The following is a 17,929-nucleotide window of genomic DNA, read 5'->3' on the forward strand; positions in this document are numbered from 1 at the left end:
CTCTGTTACCACATAAACATTAATACTTAAAACACAAACAAACATCAATCCATACATTATCCCAAATATATTAATTCAATTGCATACAATTTTCATCATTCATATATAATACATATCATTTTATCATATAACATTTTAAAATTCATAACATCCAAAAACTTTTCCAACATCAAAAACAATATTTAACTTCCAAACTATAAAATCTAATGTTTTTACAAGTTTAAATAATATATAAACAAACAACACAATATATAAACAAACAATATCTCTGCATGAGAAATTGAATATTGGGACCACATCCCCTCTACATTTAGATCTTCTAGCCTAGGGTACTATTAAAAATTAAAGTTAGTTTTCCTTACCTGAAATTCCTTATTCTAATGGAAATTCTACCTCAGACATGGGAACCACTCAAAAAATTTAGGAACCTAAAGCAAGTTATCCAAAAATTATCAAATTTTAGTATAAACTTAATCAAATTGAGATAAACACTTTTCTCAACAGGCCCCACTAAGATTGGTGACTAAATCATAGAGAAAAATAGAGAATAAGGGAACTTTAGAGTAAAAATGAACTTATTCTATTTGAAAATATGATCGGGTAGAAATGTAGCCTAACTCCTCAACTACAACATTGTGTAATCAGATTTTGGAATAGATAAGGTATGAGAGAGAAATTGAAAAGAGAAGGGAAAGGCAGAGAGAAAAAGAAAAAAAGAAGAAGAAAAAAGAAGGTGGGAGTCTGATGCTCTCGGGTCTTACAAACCTATTTATTAGGGATGGCAAAGCAGGGTGGTCCGACATGGACCAGCTGAGAAAACAAACGTGGGACAAACTATCTATTTGAACTTGTTGGTCCGCTTGGTCTTATCCTGCAGTCCATATAGGCCAAGTGTGGGACAAGTTGATCCAAATAACCTGAATATTTAAAAAGTTTAAAATTTTTTTTCTACATCCCCGTATTTTCTTCTTAACACCTTATATTCTAAAAAAGTTATAAATTATCCATTCCAAACTATATAATCTGGAATACAAATTTGTATTATGGATTGTGCAATCTTAGATTGCACAATCCCAAAAACAAAAATTTAAACTTCCAAAATCTATAACCCAGTAAGTCTCTAAATTCTACGTTTTGAAATTAAAAAAAAGTATTCAATGAAAAATGTCAAAGAATAATTTGAGTATCTTTTGAAGTATGGAGTACAAGAAGGAAGACATGGAAGTGTAAGAAGAAACTATCCTCAATTCCTAATTTACAACACCTTCATGAAATTCAATAATGATTTTTTTAATATTTAATAGTATTTTTTTATCTTTCTGAAATACATTTATTGTTTAGATTTTAATACTTATTAATATTAAATATAATAGTCAGACTTAGTCTTTTTCATAATAAAAATTAAATATAATATTTTATATATATATATATAAATTAAAATAGTAAGCATTTGTCTACTTGTGTTACTTTTAAAAAATTATATATTAATGAAATGTTTTATTATTTAATTTATTAATACAATTCAAATTCAAATTTCATTAAAAATCATAACATCTTATCACGTATGTGTCGTGAAAATAATATTATAAAATCATTTATTTAATTTATCTTAATAAAAAAATAACTTAATAAAAATAAATAATTTTATTCAAAATTTATATTTATTAATTTAAAAAAATATTTTTTTTATGCAGGGTGATCGTCCGTGGGCTAAGCCGCATGTAGGACGGACCAATAAAATCAATAAACCCATATTTTCTACACAGGGCCAACCAATTCAATCCACATTTTGTGGATCAAATACAGGACGGACTTATACAGACATACTTGCATTCCCATCCTTACTATTTATAAAAAAAAGTTAAATTTTAAATATAAATTAAGACATAGTTAAAGTTTAAAGTATTTATTTTGTAAAAGAATAAGGGAAAATTACTCTTTTCCTTATATGTGTGTATATATACATACATTATTTTTTAACTTACAAGAAAAAGTATTTTTATTTTTATTTTTATTTTTATTTAATGGAGAAACCAAGGTACAAAAATGTTAGTTAGTATGGCCTTTTTATTTTATTGTGAAGCAATTGATTCCTCACCCAATCATTTTAGACATACATCCACTCATTTTCTGAAATTTAATAATGGATGCGTATATAAATTTGGGAGGGTGAAGGAAGCAATTACCTTGTGATTGGTGTAATTCAGAGCGTGAGCAGTGCAGAAAGAAAGGAAAAGAAGTGAAGTGTAACGAAGATGCAAATGGCGATGAGCACGCAGCTGATACCCTTTACCTCTACTCCTCGGCAAGGCCAACTCATAAACCTTAATTTTCCAAACAAAAGTTTAACAATCACTCGTTGCGTTATTCGCAATTCAGATGTCCATACATCTGAGACTCAGAGACTTGTCCACCACTTCAACCCGAAGACTCCCATAGAGGAAGCCGTTACCCCCCCAACATCATGGTACACTGACCCCTCTTTCTTCCACCTTGAGCTCGATCGTGTCTTCTACAGAGGCTGGCAAGTAGTGGGTCAGTTTTATTCTGCCCAAAGAGTCAACCTTTTTTTCCCTTCTTTTCTTGGGTATTTTCGTTCTGCTTTCTTCACCCTGCGGGGAATATAGAGGAAAACAAATTTTAGATGTGGAATTTCAATCCATTAATTAGTTTCGATGATCGAAAAGAAGAAAATTATTTTGATTTTTATGATGTGTTTTCTACGGTGAAATACTTTTGGAGGTCCACTTCATCAAAGTTTTAGCCTCAATTAGTTTTCTCTGGTTGCACAAATATCAAACTTCTCCGTTTGAGAGAAAAGTAAAAGGGAATTAAGTTAAAAGTAATTTATACATAAATTAAAAGTAAAAATTTAAAGAAATTATATAAAATAAATTTACATATTAGTTTATATATAAACCATTTTTTTTCTCTCTTATACAAGTATTTACAAAGGAGTTTGAAGCCATTTCAAGTTTCAATTATGACTTCTACTTTTTACCTTAAGAGACTTTTTGTCAGCCAAAATTTCACTCAATTTTTACTACAGGATCCACGGAGCAGATAAAGGATCCCCGTGACTATTTCACCGGAAGGTTTTGTTTTCTAATGCATCTATTTTCTCCTCAATAGAAATACGTAGACTCAAGTTCATTTTGTCATTTGTTGTCAACTCTATTCATTTTCTTTTTTTCCAAGTTTCTGAGAATCAAGTGGTGACTAAAAATTTCAGACTAGGAGATGTGGAATATGTGGTCTGTCATGATGACAGTGGCATGGTCCGTGCCTTTCACAATGTCTGTCGTCATCATGCTTCTCTTCTTGCTTATGGAAGTGGAAAGAAGTCCTGCTTTGTCTGCCCTTATCATGTGAGTTTACCAACAGTGAGAAATATGCATATTAGTATACTTATTTTGATTCTCTTCTCTATAGATCTCCTCTCTATTATGATCCTTGTGAAATTGAAAACATAATTGTCAAGCTTTCCTTCACAGGTAATGGCTGTACTTAGTTATCATGATCTGATAGGTTTCTATGTTTTGAAAACTTAGATATGAAAATACGATGATTTCTGCAGGGATGGACTTATGGTTTCAATGGAGCACTTAGAAAGGCCACTAGAATATCAGGAATGCGAAATTTCAATGTAAATGTATGCAGATATGTTCCATGATAAGTTTCTTGTACTATATAGTTTTCAGAGGGAAAGGTCAACTGATTTCTCTGTGATCATGAAGGGTAGGATTTTGGCCTTTTACCAATCAAAGCAGCTACCTGGGGACCTTTTGTTCTTCTCAATCTGGAAAAAGAGAATGTTTCTCAGAAGGAAGCTGATAGTCATAATGTGTCAAAGGAATGGCTGGGTAGCTGTTCAGAAGTACTGAGTTCCAGTGGAATTGATTCTTCACTAAGTTATGTTTGCAGACGTGAATACACAATTGAATGCAATTGGAAGGTATGAATTGACTATTTGATTCAATTGATTCTTTTTCCTGGAAGTTATTGTTTATTACGTGAGCTACGGTTTCATTTTCTTTATAATTATGTGACCAGATATTTTACCTGGTTTATGAAACTTCACTCTCACGTATAGTAGGTAAACCTGTTTGCTTTATCTCCCAAGTGAACATTCTCTACAAGAAATTTTAAACATCAGCTTTTATTATATCCACAATGTTGTTTGTATGATTCAATGGGTTGCTTTTCTAGGACTGTAGCAATTTCAGGGTCTTTTTTTGCAGGTATTCTGTGATAACTACTTAGATGGTGGCTATCATGTGCCGTATGCACATAAAGGCCTTGTTTCTGGTCTTAAGATGGATTCCTATTCTATCACTGTAAGCTTCTTTGCTGTCTTTAGAAAATCTTTTCATTTTACATGCTATTGTACTGTAGCATGAAAAATTGAGTGATGTAGATGGTTTTTTGGAACCCTTGTTACATGACTTTTTCATCCTTTTCTGCAACCAGAATAAAGAATTTTCTTTATCAGTCTACTAACTAAAATAATTTTCTAAAGTGAGCTAAAATAATAAATTCTTTTGGCACTGGATTTTTTTTTTTTTGTTACACATCTGGTTGCTTATGTTCTAAAAAGATTGTTTATGAATGAGACAACAGATGTTTGAAAAGGTTAGCATCCAAAGTTGTGAAGGTAGCTCAGAGAAAAATGAAGAGAATTATGATCGACTTGGAAGAAAAGCTATATACGCTTTTATTTACCCAAACTTCATGATTAATAGGTGCTTGCTTTGTTGTTGTTTAGGCATTGCAGATCATTTTTTCAGTCATCTTATTCATTTAAACAAGAAATTTTGATATATTCAATGTATTAATTTGTTTTGCAAATTAGCATGCTTTATAACTGGGGTGCTTGCTGGCCTTCATAGGTACGGACCTTGGATGGACACCAATCTTGTGGTTCCACTAGGACCCAACAAATGTAAAGTAATATTTGACTACTATCTTGAACGCTCTCTGAAGGTAACTTCTAGTTATGTAGGCATATAATACCCGATATTCTATCTATGATTCAGAGTCTCTAAAATGTATCTGCTGTTAACTTACTGCACTATCAACCCCATTGGACTAAGGATACAAAAAGTTATTTTCCTGTATGGGCTCCCTTTTGGTCTATCAGCAGAAAATTTTATTCGCTGACATTTTATTCATAACAGACAAGCTTTTATGGGTGATGAATAGATAATCAGATTCTACTCAATTTGGCATAAAAAAATACTCTTCCAATGTATTACAATGAACCTTGTGCTGATAGTTTTGTACCTACTGTTCATGGAATTAGATTTGAAGAAACTTAGCCACCGTTAGGGACTCTAGGCGGAAAGAGTTGGTGATTAATGACCAGGGTATAGGAAATGAGAAGTTCAAATCTTTGCCCTCATACTTCAAATGATTTTTCTTATGTTAGTAATATTATACCAAAACCACACCTATGTAGCTTTGATGGATTTTGGCTAAAAACATAATGAAGTCTCGAGGCTTTCATTAATACATTTTTTTCAGAAATTAATTCAGGATTTATCTTCATATTACTGGCCCCATTCCTTAAAGGATGGAGTCTCTTAGTTTGTGAGTTTTCACTCCACAATCACTGGGGTTAGAAAATAAATAAACACTTACTAAAATAATTGCTGCAATTTAAAACACTGACACGTACTGGCTTCTCTTTGACCGAGCAGAATGACAGAGATTTCCAAGAAAAAAGTTTACGAGATAGTGAGAAAGTGCAGGTAAAAGCATTGGTTTTCCAGGCTTGATTAGATATTTTCCTCAGCTGGATATATATATATATATATATATATATATATATATATATATATATATATATATATATATAGATAGATAGATATATACCCATATTTGGTCTTTGATGAGCAGATAGAAGATATCGTGTTGTGTGAAGGTGTCCAGAAAGGCCTCCAGTCCCCAGCATATTCTGTCGGTAGATATGCTCCAACGGTTGAGCAGGCCATGCACCATTTTCATTGTCTACTCTATGAAAACCTGACAAAGTAAACTCCTGTCAGCTACGCAAAATGATTACATGGTTCTTGATCAATATTTACGTGACATGTAATTATATTCTTTAATTTAAAAAAGAGTAAAACTTAAGTGAAATGGAAATTGATCAATATCATGTAGGTAGGTCTAGATTATCTACTAGTTTCTAGTAATAAATTACTGGTGCAATCAATAAGCACACAGAAATACTTGCGTGCACTAGATGTTTGTCTGAAATTGATGCATGGCGTGTAAATACGCCATTAGTGAGAATTATGTCATTTTAATCCGCTCGCAAACATGCTGTATCACAGACTTGTTTGACATACAATAGTTGTGAATCTCTTGCTGAACTTGGTAGCTGTTTGGAAATTAATTACCAAGAATCATCGTGGTCTGTAATTTATTTGGTGTCATCATTAGGACATGTTTTATTGTTCCAGTTTAAATATGGCCATAAGGAACTGGGGGACTAATACTTAATATGGGATCTCCTAAGATTGCGGGACTATTTTCAGAGCACCACACGGCTGATAGAGCTTCAAAAATGGACGTACCTGGATTGTTTTACTTATAACAAACATTCTCTTTGTTAGATATTTTCACTTAAATACTTTATCTTTTTACCTCAATTTTATGTAATTTAAAATATACACGTAAACACAAATAAGAAAGAAGCTGAATTTAAACAATGGACCTTAATTATATAAATCTCTACAACTTTCTAAATATATGAGATAATAAATCAGCGTTTGTCATACAGAAAAATACTGGTGGCAAAATAACGAAGACTAGCTGAATTTCCGTATATAACAAAGCTGATCTTGTTAGAACCTACGTATAAAACAAATCCAACTTTCTTAATCTGTAGAATCTCTGTACAATAGTATATTATTTATCATCGCCGGAAGAATGTAGGTAAACTTATCAATAAATGAGACGGAGGGAAGGCAAACTAGATTTGACTAAGTTGAGAAGCCTGTTTATCTCAGTTGAGACGCCTCGGATTCCATGCTTATTTAAGATCTTCGAATATATCTTCGGAAAAAGTTACTGAGTTCAACCTTCGGTACTGGTATCAGTTTTCCAACCACAGCAAGAGGCCAGCTGAGAGAATAGGAAAAAGGAAGAGGGAGCAGAGGAAAATTACAGTTAGCATTTGCACATGGAACATGGATTAGCATAAACGCATAATTGCCTTTCGAGTTATACATAGCATTAAAAACAATCAAGGCCTCCCCCCCAAGCATTCATCAAACTCAATCTCCAACAAAAACTCATCGGAGAAGAAAATAGCATGCAAAGAGCAAGATATATTATGAATTCTAGCACGTCTGATCACCAACTGACCTGATAAATGCTATAATAATAGAAATGAGCCACAGCTTCCAATTAAGCTTGACTGTTTTAGTGAACTTTCCAAGAAATTCAATGATGACAATCTGCGAACAGTAACGAAGTTACGGTAGCCTTACCAATATGTTATAAATATAAGCAAACAACTAAAGACTTTAACATGACTAACTGATGTGCCTGAACACCATGGCCTCCCTATTAAAGTATACTCTTGAAGGGAGAGGAATAGGGCTAGTTTGGGAAGGGGAGTAGAGGAAAATGTTATGCATGTCTCAAACAGAAAGGACATTGGACAGCAGGGTATTGGAGATAATGATGCAGCAATATGAAGGGGGCGGGAATAAGGGAATGGGGGTGGTGCAGGGGGTGTGTCGTCATTTGGGTAGTTTTTGGGGTCAATAATTCCATGGGGAGAGAAGGCAAATGCTCTTGGAGAGTTTTTCTTTTACCTTTCTACATCTAAATTTTCTACTATTTTCCATTGTAATCAGAACTTCGTTCTCTGCAATTTTCCTACTATTTTATTTTCCATTGTAATCAGAACTTCGTTCTCTGCAATTTTCCTACTATTTCTGTAGTAACATCAGTATCTATAGCTAACCTGGAGCACAACAGTTGTTCCCACTATCCCCATAAAGAGGTAGTTTCTTGTGACTCCCTTGAATATGTTGAATTTAGCTGGCTTTCGGGCATTAAATTCATTAAAGACCTGCAGATTTGGAAGGACATTTTCTTTGTCATCATTTGAATAAAAATCAACAGAATGTAGTGCAAATATAAGATGCTACAATAACAATAAACAAAAGGTGAAGAATGAATTGGGCATGAATCCAAAACCTTCTTCTGACATCAAAAGGATATAGCGGAAACGAAAAACAGAGGAATCCAACGTTGATGCAAGAGTAAATAACATGAAAATGAAAATGTGGTAGACTTTATTTCTGTCAATGAATGCCTCCGGTCATTCATGGAGTTCCCGAGGGCCTAGACTCTCCCCTCAACAACTCCTCAAACTAAATCCCTATCCTATTCGTCTCTTTATTTATTACTCTGTCTACAGAAATCCCTGCATCACCCTTAATATTTCCTCATGTACTTCTTAATGATTAAGGTCTTAAAACTTCATTCATCAAGCATCGAGAAGTATAGAAAGCATGCATGAGTCCAAATGGCAACACAAGGAACTCATTCTGTCTCTCGTTAGTCAATAAAGTTGTTCTTGGAATTCCTCATCCTTCTTTCTTTATTTGATGAAATGAAACCCAACTTTCAAATCCAATTTCGAAAACGATGCTACCCCAGCCAATTCATCCACATTACGTCAATCATAGAGATAGGAAATTTATATGGAACTATAATCTTATATAGTGGCATATAATCGACACAAAAATCTCCTTGTGTCATCCTTTTTTTTTCACTAATAATATGATATGGCTGGAACAAGGGACTCAATTTAGGATTGTTGGCTCCTTCAAGCTTATAGCATTGTGCTGCTTTGATGTGTGTGCAACTAACATTATTTAAGGTAAAATTTCATTAGGAGTTTGTATTTTTATTTAGATTTCTAGGAATTTATGTACTGTTTTTGTTCAATTAAGTATTTTTGTTATTTGGGATTGGCATATGAAATTCATTGGGCTTAAGCACGAATCACTAAGTTCTCAATCATTGGGCCCATAAACAATTAAATAAAACGCCCCAGATATGAAAAGGGGATTGGAGCAAGTTTAGAGAGGGAGTCTCATCTCATCCTTTGCTGGAGTCGTCTTCGTGCTTAACCATCTTGCATTTGGAGATCAAGAACGAAAGTTGGAAATCAAAGAGAGCAAGGTGAATGATGATCCAACAAAGAATGCAAATATTCAGAGATTAGAAAATAAAGTTCTTCCTATCCTTTTTTATGCTTTTCTTGTACTTTTTAACGAGTTATTTCGTGATTAACACTATGGGTGAGTAGTTCTTTGTTTCTAGGGATTATGATAGTAAAATGAGGGATTGACAATTTCCTTTGTATTTCCCTCATTTTGTTAACGTTAAAAATATTTCAGTTCAATTTTAGTAGTTCTTCATGCTTATTTAAATAGTCCTAGATATCAAGGGAAGAACTAAATGTTGAACCTTAACATTAAAAATTCTAAATTTGAACATAAGGATTCAAATCACAAAAATAGACATACCCTTTTAGGGTTGTTCCTTTGAATGATCAAATAACTTAATAAGTTTAACTAGATTTAAGCCCCGCGAGAGTAGGGATTGATCTAATAAATTAAATTACGGTGATTTCACTGAGTTTTTTTGAAATTGGCCTTATTTTTCCCATACCCATTACTACATCCACCCCATCTATCTGGAATAAAATTTTATGGGAGTTTCTTCATGCATCCCTACATTTTTCTTCCTACACCCCTACATTGTTTGAAATACCGACATTGTTTGAAATACCGAAATTACCCTTTCACAGTTTTATGTGATTCCAAAATACAAGTTTCGTAAGTAAAGAGTATTTTCATAATAGGAAATACAGAAAACAAAAAATCATTCCAAAACATAATTTTTGAAATATATTTTTTTGATTTCCGAATTGATAAATCTAAAATTAATAAAATGTGTTCTAGAAAATATGTTCTGAAAATATTTGAGAAACAACAATCCAGAAGTATTTTTAAAAGGAGGAAAACAATCTTCTTCAAAAATGATGCAGGAAGAAATTTCTTAGGATGCAGGAAAGAAACAAACAGCCAAATTTATGAATGGGGTAGCCCTTGCAATTTCAACCTCACACCTTGCAAACTCCTAGTGTTTGGCCCCATGTTCATCTCATACTTCGACCCAATATTATGCTGTGTCTCCCATGGGGAACACCCGAACCGAAGCTGTCATTGTCTCCTTAGCAATGAGATTATGAGATGCTCAACAATCAACTAGTACCATGACCTTGTGACCTTGAATCGCACACCACAGTTAAGGGAGAGTTCTTTGAGGTGACTCTAGAAGTACCTTTTAGGTCCAATTGAACTGGTTTGCCTCCCCATTCAATGATTTTGTCCTTCTCGCCTTGCCACTGAAATGTAATCTAATTTAGTGCACTGTAAGTTCATAATCCAATCAATCTGCATGTACCATATTCTTTTTCTTCACTACTACGATAGGCTGGAATAGGAGTTTACACTTGATCTTGTAGTTCCCACCTTCCCATTCAATGAGTTCGGCTTTCTTGCCTCCTGGAACTCCACGTCCCAATTTCATTATGTCCCTCTGAATCTCTCCTGATTTTCCATCTTTCCCACTCAATGGTCAAGAATTTCTTGGACTGCTGCTTCAGTACCCCTCAACCTCGCATCCATCGCCATTCCAACTCATCTTCCATTTGCATACACGAATCTTGAAGGCCTGCCTCCAAAAACACTAATCTGTTCTTCATCCGTTTTCCTGACCATTAACCCCCATATCTCAACTGGTTCTGATACCAGTCGACCATCACCTTCCCAACTCTTTCTCCATTTGCATTCACTCCCCCTCCAAGAATTATAATCGGTTCTCCATCCGTTTACTTGACCATTAACCCCGATATCTCAAATGTCTCTGATACCAGTATACAAGAGTAACAAGAAGCGAATGAAAGAATACAACGGAAAAAAGCGCAAGAAAATGGGTAGACATCATTTCCATGAATGTACAACTCGGCTCATTCACGGAGGTCCCGAGATTCTATCCTCAACAACTCCTCAAATGACTAACTCCCTTATTCGCCACCTCATCTATAACACTACTCCCTCTATGCCTCTCTATCTTTCCTCGCGTACACCTTAATAAGTGGTATACTATCAAAAGTCCTTAGGGCAATAATATGTCCGGTAACAATCAAGCAACAGCAGAGTTACTAATGGCAGAGGGAAGCCATTGTAAAATTGCCTTTGAACCCCCGTTCATTAGTATTAACAAACTACATGTGGATTAGTTTGTTTCCCCCAAAACATAAAGTTACAGTGAACAAATCACTAAACTGCTGAACTTTAAACAATTCCGTATCTATTATGAACTCTACACTCTTTCAAGACCTATTGGGTGCTATACACCATAAACACACCTAAAGCCATTTGAGAATAATAAAGATTGTAAAAGGATGACCTTAATCACAACTATGATAGAAAATAAACACACATCATTTTCAACTTTTAAAAGACATAATAACTTCCTTTGTTTTATTATTTGGTTTGTATGGCAAATATTCTTTTTAAAATTTTCTATATATATATATATATATATATATATATATATATATATATATAATTATTTTTTACAATTAAGTTATAAGTATTTCGTATATTTTAATCTAATGAAGAGACCTAAATTAACTGATAGAAAAACTGGTCTTGGTTTCAACAATATTATCAACCCACCACTTTCCAAAAAAAAATATATATGAAACGTAGAGCTTTGTAATTTCACATTAACTGGATATGACAAGGACTTACTTGACAAAAAACAAATGCATTGAATATCAGAGAGTTCTTCACTTTGATTGCAGGGCGGTTGGGTTCATTCCTCAAACCCAGTAACTTCACACCTTGGAAATTAAGTATAAGCAACACAGAAACTTGATACATTGCCTGAAAGTTTCCAACCATTACCGACTATTCAGAGACCGCAGAAATAATATGGCATAAGTAATGCATTATATTTTTAACATTCATTAGTTTGTTGTTTGTGGCTTGGTCCACATCAAAATAAAATCCCCGCCAGCTTCAATTCGACAGGAGTGCTACTACATGAGAAACAGAATTCACCTGTATCAGCAGATTCCTCCACATAATATTTGATACAAGAGGTTCTCTGTACAGCAAAAAAGATACTGTCAATTTTATAACACAAAAACCATAAAAAGACATAGTCACTGCATCTGATGTTTCGGTAATGGAGTTCAACAATAGGTGATTGTACACAAGTGCATTATGTAAAATCCATGCAAGTATATGATAAATTCAGCATTCACTAGCATCTTCATAGCTTTTGGCCACTGATTATTTTCACAGTGATTCATAAAGCCTTTTACCACAACAATGAGTTTCTACTTCCCAATTTATATGTACCCTGCTGTGTTGGTATTTTGTAAAGGATATATATCTTTGACCTTGTACATTGTTCTTCCCTCTTTAATTTTCTTTCTTCCATTAAAAAAATGCTAAGCACAAAAAAATTACCTTCGGCCCATTGGACGCTGATCCATCAGGGAATCAGTTGGTGGTTCAGTTGCCAAGGCTAATGCTCCAAGAGTATCCATGATAAGATTTACCCAGAGAAGCTGTTAGAAATTAATGAAGGAATAGTTCATAAGGATTGCCTTCTGAATAAATGAGGGAGCGGCAAGCAGTTAGTGACAAACAGAAAACAAACCTGTACTGTATTTAGTGGGATGTCACCTGTTGAAAATGCAGCAACAACGTTTATAGCAAGTGCTGCTATATTGACTGTAAGCTGAAACTGGATAAATTTCTGAATATTTGCATATACAGACCGCCCCCATTTGACAACCTGAATTGGCGAGGGATATTGAACGGTGATACCACTTATGATTCAAACATCGATTCATAATCAGCTTACACGAAATAATATGAGGCTGTGGAATGCACTCTAATACTAAAATAATCTCTCACAAAAGTATTCAAAAAGTTCTAATAATGCATTTCAATTAGTGCCAGAAATAGTCCTTCAAGATTACTTCCAACATATCTCAGATAAGAAATGAGGACTAACCTTCACAACTGAAGCAAAATTGTCATCCAAAATAATAATATCAGAGCTCTCTTTAGCAACTTCTGTTCCTTGTATACCCATTGCAAGACCAATATCGGCCTAAAAATCCAAAAATAGAGTGACGAACACAACCATGAAAACAAAAAATAGTTCATATAATTTGAACCAAAAAGTGTCAGAACAATATATTCTAATTGAATATAAAACCGACATAGCAACAACGATTTTGGCATCAATTATACTCGTATATTTTATCATTATAATTACTGACATCGTCTTAACATGTATCTAAGATAAAAATGTAAGCATATGCCCCAAAAACGTAAGAAATGCCTTTCAAACCTCATGTAGTGCGGGAGCATCATTTGTTCCATCTCCAGTTACAGCCACAACATGGCCCTTCCTCCTCAATGCTTGCACAAGCAAAAGCTTGTCATTAGGAGATGACCGTCCCATAACCTATAACATAAATAGATACTTAATTTTATTAGGTCAAACAGTTACAACACTAAGGCTGTTATAGTTGTTGGATAATACCAATATGCTGTCAACAATTTCTACTCTCCCTTCATCTGTCAAGGCACGAAATCTTTTTCCTTCAATGATGATTGGCTCTGTAGCTTCAGAGATTGAACCAAGAATTCCACATTCCACAGCAATTGCTTTTGCGGTTTTAACATTGTCACCGGTGACCATTTTTACCTGGGATTAAAGATCCAAAACAAGCAAATTAGTACTTTTCATAAGTAGAAAACTGCACAAGCCTTGCATACTGCATTTCTGAAACAGTGTTCATTTTGCAGGATAAGGAAGTTTAGATGAACCTATAATAGAAAAATTGACCAACGTGTTTTTGTCATATCAAAAGCAACGATATGGTTTTAAATATTAAAAAAAAAGATATCGTGAGGTACTCATAGGCATCTTAAATCCTTCCTTTTGCTTCTATCTAACAGTTAATGTATCAGCGCCTCCCCCCCTTCCCAGTTTTCAGGTTAAGCCTTTTGTAGTAAGAGCACATTATTCTTAACTATGCAACTACCTAAATATAATCAACAGTATGTACTAAGACTACATTATAATGTAGTTTTTCTTGATTGATTAAACAAGTTAAAATTGCACAATTAATAATAATAGTTGCGGTGCAAAGATTGAATAAAATCATTCGGTCTTATCTTCACAAAGATGCTATCAAAAGCAGTTTTATACCTCCTGTTCATATAAAAATCGGATATATAACTGGAATACAGGAAAAAGTCATTGTTGCAACTGAAATATGATGACTCCATCAGTGCTGTCAGGCCATACTTACCCTACTAGCAATTTCTACCAGCAATCAGCTCAGAGTCACAAAAAGAAGGGGAATTGTATTTCTGGATTAGGTTGGTAGTTCACTGGTAGCTTATATGTAGTTTAACAGAATTAAAATTTGGATTGTCAAATTGAAGACATTATTGGGTAGGTGATAACAATTATGAGTGATGGTCCTGAAAAAGCGGACTAATTGGAAAGGAACAATAAGAAAGTTAAGGAACTCTCGAGATGGATTATGCCCTAAGTCTGAATTTCATATTTCCCTAGAGCATGTAGCGCAGCCTAAGGCCCCTGATGTCAACCAAGGTTCCTTCATATGAGGAATCCAAGCATGTTAGACAATCAGAACTGTAGAGGATTATAGTATATATCATGCTTACTAATAGTAACTCTTATTGTGAGAAACAGAGAACCTTGACCTATAGTAGAAATGTCAAGAGGAGCATGCAAAAAACTCCGTAAGGCATAGTAAACTATTTGGGGTTTCAATTTTCACAAAACACATGAGGAGCAGCTTTGACTAAAGGGAGAGTGACTTGACTATCCTCTTGTGAAACTGTTTTGAAGTTTCAATTTTCAAAAGATTCATGAGGAGTAGCTTTGACAAAATGAAGAGTTAATGCCACTGAATTTAGGGCAAGTTTGGGTAAGTAGCTTAAATAAGCACGTATTCAATAAAATCTTATCAAATGAGAGCCTATTCATCAGCTTGACTGTGAAACTAGCTAAAAGAAGCTAAAAAGAGCTTGTTTTTACTTACTCCATGAAGATTACTGAAATAAGCTCTTAGAAATACCCCTTTAGAATAGATTACTTTTGGTAAAACTAAATGGTTTTCACATAATCTATTGGGAGGAATGAATTTTATTTTTATTTTTTTCGTAAATAAATCATTGTCGCAATAAAAATCATCAGAGGGTGAAACATTGGCCACTTAGCAGTACAAATAGAGTCCTATAACATGTAATAACTGCCTCAATGACCTAAGCCTCTTAATAGAACAAAATGACTTTCAACATCAAAAGCATGTATAAATATACCTGAACCCCAGCCTTTTGGCAAAGCTGCACTGCATCTTTGACCCCAGGTCGACAAGGATCCTGCATTTCAACACATAATTGGCAAAAAAACAAATTGTAAGAACATAAATAATAGAAATTAATGTCTGGAAGTCATGCAACAAGTATAGGCCCTTGAAGAATGACTATAGACTCTAAACAAGATATGCCAGAGAAAGAATGACAAATTGAGCAAATTATAAATAATAGCGCTACCAACATTCAACACAAAACTAAAAAGAAAATATGTGAGCAATAACATGTAAGTCAAGAATACAATCAAGATGTTATAATACTGGAAACAAAACAAAGATGACAATGCATTATGACTGAAGGGTATTTACTCGGTAGAATAAGGGGAGGACAGACGAAATATCTAGTTTTGACAGTTACATAAGTTAGTGAAAAAATAGATAGGGAAATGCAAGGGAAGAGGATCGTGCTGAGAAGATAACGTTTATGAACTGAGCAGTAGCTATATTATGAAAGGGGAACCCCTTGGAAGGAGAATTTCGCATTTTTCAAGTTATGAATAACAGCTCCTTTCCATTCTTTCTTTCATTCTATTTGTCAACTCTCTCATTCGTGGGTTCTCAACTCCATGACAATCTAATTTTTAGAGGTAATATTACCTTCAGGCCAATAATAGCCAATAAAAAAAGATCATTGTCTGGTAATGACCAGTGAGCAAGTTCTTCACTAGTTGGAACATTCTCCATTTCATATGATCTATATGCAATTGCAACACAGCGTAGACTATCAGCAGCCATATCTTCAATAGCTTTTTTAAATTGTGACATCTGCGCGCCAGGAAAATTGTTATCAAAATCAGTCAAAAACAAGTATTAAATGTCATCCAACAGTTCATCTAATAGTTGTATTAGCTTTTGTTTCACTAGAGTATGTTATGATAAAAGATAGGGAAAAATTGTAATCAAATAAGATTTCCAAACAGGAAAAATTTAATCGGGAGGAAAAACCAATGCCTTTGCTTAACGATTGATCTAAATATTTAACTAATTACTCAAACCTTCTCTTCATCCATCTCTACCAACTGATCATTAACATCAATATACCCTGTACAGCAAGCAAGGACTATCTCAGCAGCACCTTTCCAATGTATATGGATTTCAGAGTCAGGCTGCGGAAACGTATAAAAATTATTAAAGATAGGTCTGGGTGAAAAACAACATATAGACATCACCATATAATATATTAGCTCCCTAATAACATATCAGTTTAGAACAGAACCAAAAAAAATACACGTTTGAATTAAAATGCCAATAAAGTATTACCATCTGTATTGCAACTCCTCCTCGCTTTTTCTCTGAATTAAAGGGGAAGACATGGATAATTGATGATTCTGATCTGGCAGCATCAAAACGCATCCCAAGCTGAAATTTGATTGAACAGTCATCATAACTAGTTGCATAAAGCTCATTAAAATGAAGTCCAAATTTAAAGTTCAAAGCAGACCTTAATTCCCCAGTCTAAAATTGCCTTTTCGGTTGGTGATCCAGAAATCTCAACATCATTACCACCCTGTTACGAATAGAATTATTCATAAAGTAGTAGAACCAGTCAATTATGAAATTATTATTGGGGGGAACTGAACAAAGTAAAACCTTTCTATCATACCTCAGGGACATAAACACTTCCATTAGTGTTCTGTGCAACACCTTCAATCAGCAAAGAGCGTAGCATAGCAGAGAATTGTTGTGAATCATCAGGAGGAATGATCTTCTTCCCACCAATGCAAGCCTCAACCACAGTCATCTATCTCAGAATTTTGGTGAAATTAAAATTTGCTGGACACATCATTATTTTCATCGTAAACTACTTTGAAATATTCAACCAAAATAAATAGTTATTGGTCAACCCTCACACACACATACTTTATAGCTTATTCGTTGTGTTAGTTTAATTAGTTATTCTTAACTCCTAATCTTACATGTTGATATGTTTGCTACTTCACATAAGCTGGGAAACAGATATGCCACAATAGAATAAAAATATTGCAACAAGTGCTCTCCAACAAGTATGTGCGACCTAGAATAAATACTATAAATAAGATTTAAACACTGAATCACAACTAACCTGATTCATAGTCAATGTTCCAGTCTTATCACTACAAATGGTTGTGGCTGAGCCCATTGTCTCACAGGCGGAGAGCCTCCTCACCTGCAATTCAATGTATTATATTATACAGCGTTTTCAAATAGATACACCAAAATTCAATAGCACAAACAAAAATTGGCATACCAAAGCTTTATCTGCCATCATTTTTTTCATTGAGTAGGCAAGTCTGCAAAATAGTTTATGGGAAACAGTGTTAGAAGAGAGAAATAAGATTCAGAGATAGAAAGAGAGAGTAACAAGTCATAGAAATATGAAAGAAAATATTGACAATGTAAAATGGATACAAT

The 17,929-nt window shown here is 34.0% G+C and overlaps 2 protein-coding genes across 31 annotated transcripts in view; one reads left to right on the top strand and one right to left on the bottom strand.

Moving 5' to 3' along the window:
- The first annotated feature begins 2,069 nt into the window (after positions 1–2,069).
- On the top strand, positions 2,070–6,423 carry LOC137807276 (choline monooxygenase, chloroplastic). Of its 13 annotated transcripts, none has more exons than XM_068607835.2 (10): positions 2,070–2,535; positions 3,050–3,095; positions 3,233–3,368; positions 3,578–3,652; positions 3,743–3,955; positions 4,242–4,337; positions 4,621–4,742; positions 4,890–4,983; positions 5,700–5,750; positions 5,899–6,423. In XM_068607835.2, the coding sequence occupies exons 1-10, from the start codon at positions 2,256–2,258 to the stop codon at positions 6,034–6,036; spliced, it is 1,251 nt and encodes a 416-aa protein (XP_068463936.1). In that variant the 5' UTR covers positions 2,070–2,255; the 3' UTR covers positions 6,037–6,423. The 13 variants fall into 13 exon arrangements, 5 of the variants coding, with proteins under 5 accessions (XP_068463936.1, XP_068463937.1, XP_090156894.1 ...); XR_016519751.1 differs by having other exon boundaries at positions 2,097–2,535; positions 3,738–3,955; positions 4,054–4,337; XR_016519750.1 differs by having other exon boundaries at positions 2,097–2,535; positions 3,738–3,955.
- A 300-nt stretch (positions 6,424–6,723) lies between these two features.
- LOC137807273 (calcium-transporting ATPase 8, plasma membrane-type) overlaps positions 6,724–17,929 on the bottom strand; it is a 30,225-nt gene continuing 19,019 nt past the window's right edge. For 12 of the 18 annotated variants that reach the window (XM_090300757.1, XM_090300754.1, XM_090300755.1 and 9 more), the window contains 18 exons: positions 17,766–17,808; positions 17,601–17,684; positions 17,142–17,279; positions 16,980–17,045; positions 16,799–16,897; positions 16,534–16,644; positions 16,136–16,303; positions 15,486–15,545; positions 13,669–13,833; positions 13,474–13,590; positions 13,132–13,230; positions 12,772–12,909; positions 12,579–12,679; positions 12,165–12,210; positions 11,853–11,987; positions 7,979–8,086; positions 7,372–7,463; positions 6,724–7,128 (listed from right to left, as the gene is read on the bottom strand). In XM_090300757.1, the coding sequence (XP_090156883.1) occupies positions 7,041–7,128; positions 7,372–7,463; positions 7,979–8,086; positions 11,853–11,987; positions 12,165–12,210; positions 12,579–12,679; positions 12,772–12,909; positions 13,132–13,230; positions 13,474–13,590; positions 13,669–13,833; positions 15,486–15,545; positions 16,136–16,303; positions 16,534–16,644; positions 16,799–16,897; positions 16,980–17,045; positions 17,142–17,279; positions 17,601–17,684; positions 17,766–17,808 (1,858 nt within the window). In that variant the 3' untranslated portion in view covers positions 6,724–7,040. Of the gene's footprint in view, positions 7,129–7,371; positions 7,464–7,978; positions 8,087–11,852; positions 11,988–12,164; positions 12,211–12,578; positions 12,680–12,771; positions 12,944–13,131; positions 13,231–13,473; positions 13,591–13,668; positions 13,834–15,482; positions 15,546–16,135; positions 16,304–16,533; positions 16,645–16,798; positions 16,898–16,979; positions 17,046–17,141; positions 17,312–17,600; positions 17,685–17,765; positions 17,809–17,929 lie in introns of those variants that run through there. The other 6 variants (XR_016519743.1, XR_016519745.1, XR_016519744.1 and 3 more) reach the window with 4 other exon arrangements.

The sequence above is a fragment of the Phaseolus vulgaris genome, chromosome 3 (assembly GCF_051622355.1).
Source record: "Phaseolus vulgaris cultivar YP4 chromosome 3, ASM5162235v1, whole genome shotgun sequence".
Taxonomy (NCBI): Eukaryota; Viridiplantae; Streptophyta; class Magnoliopsida; order Fabales; family Fabaceae; genus Phaseolus; species Phaseolus vulgaris.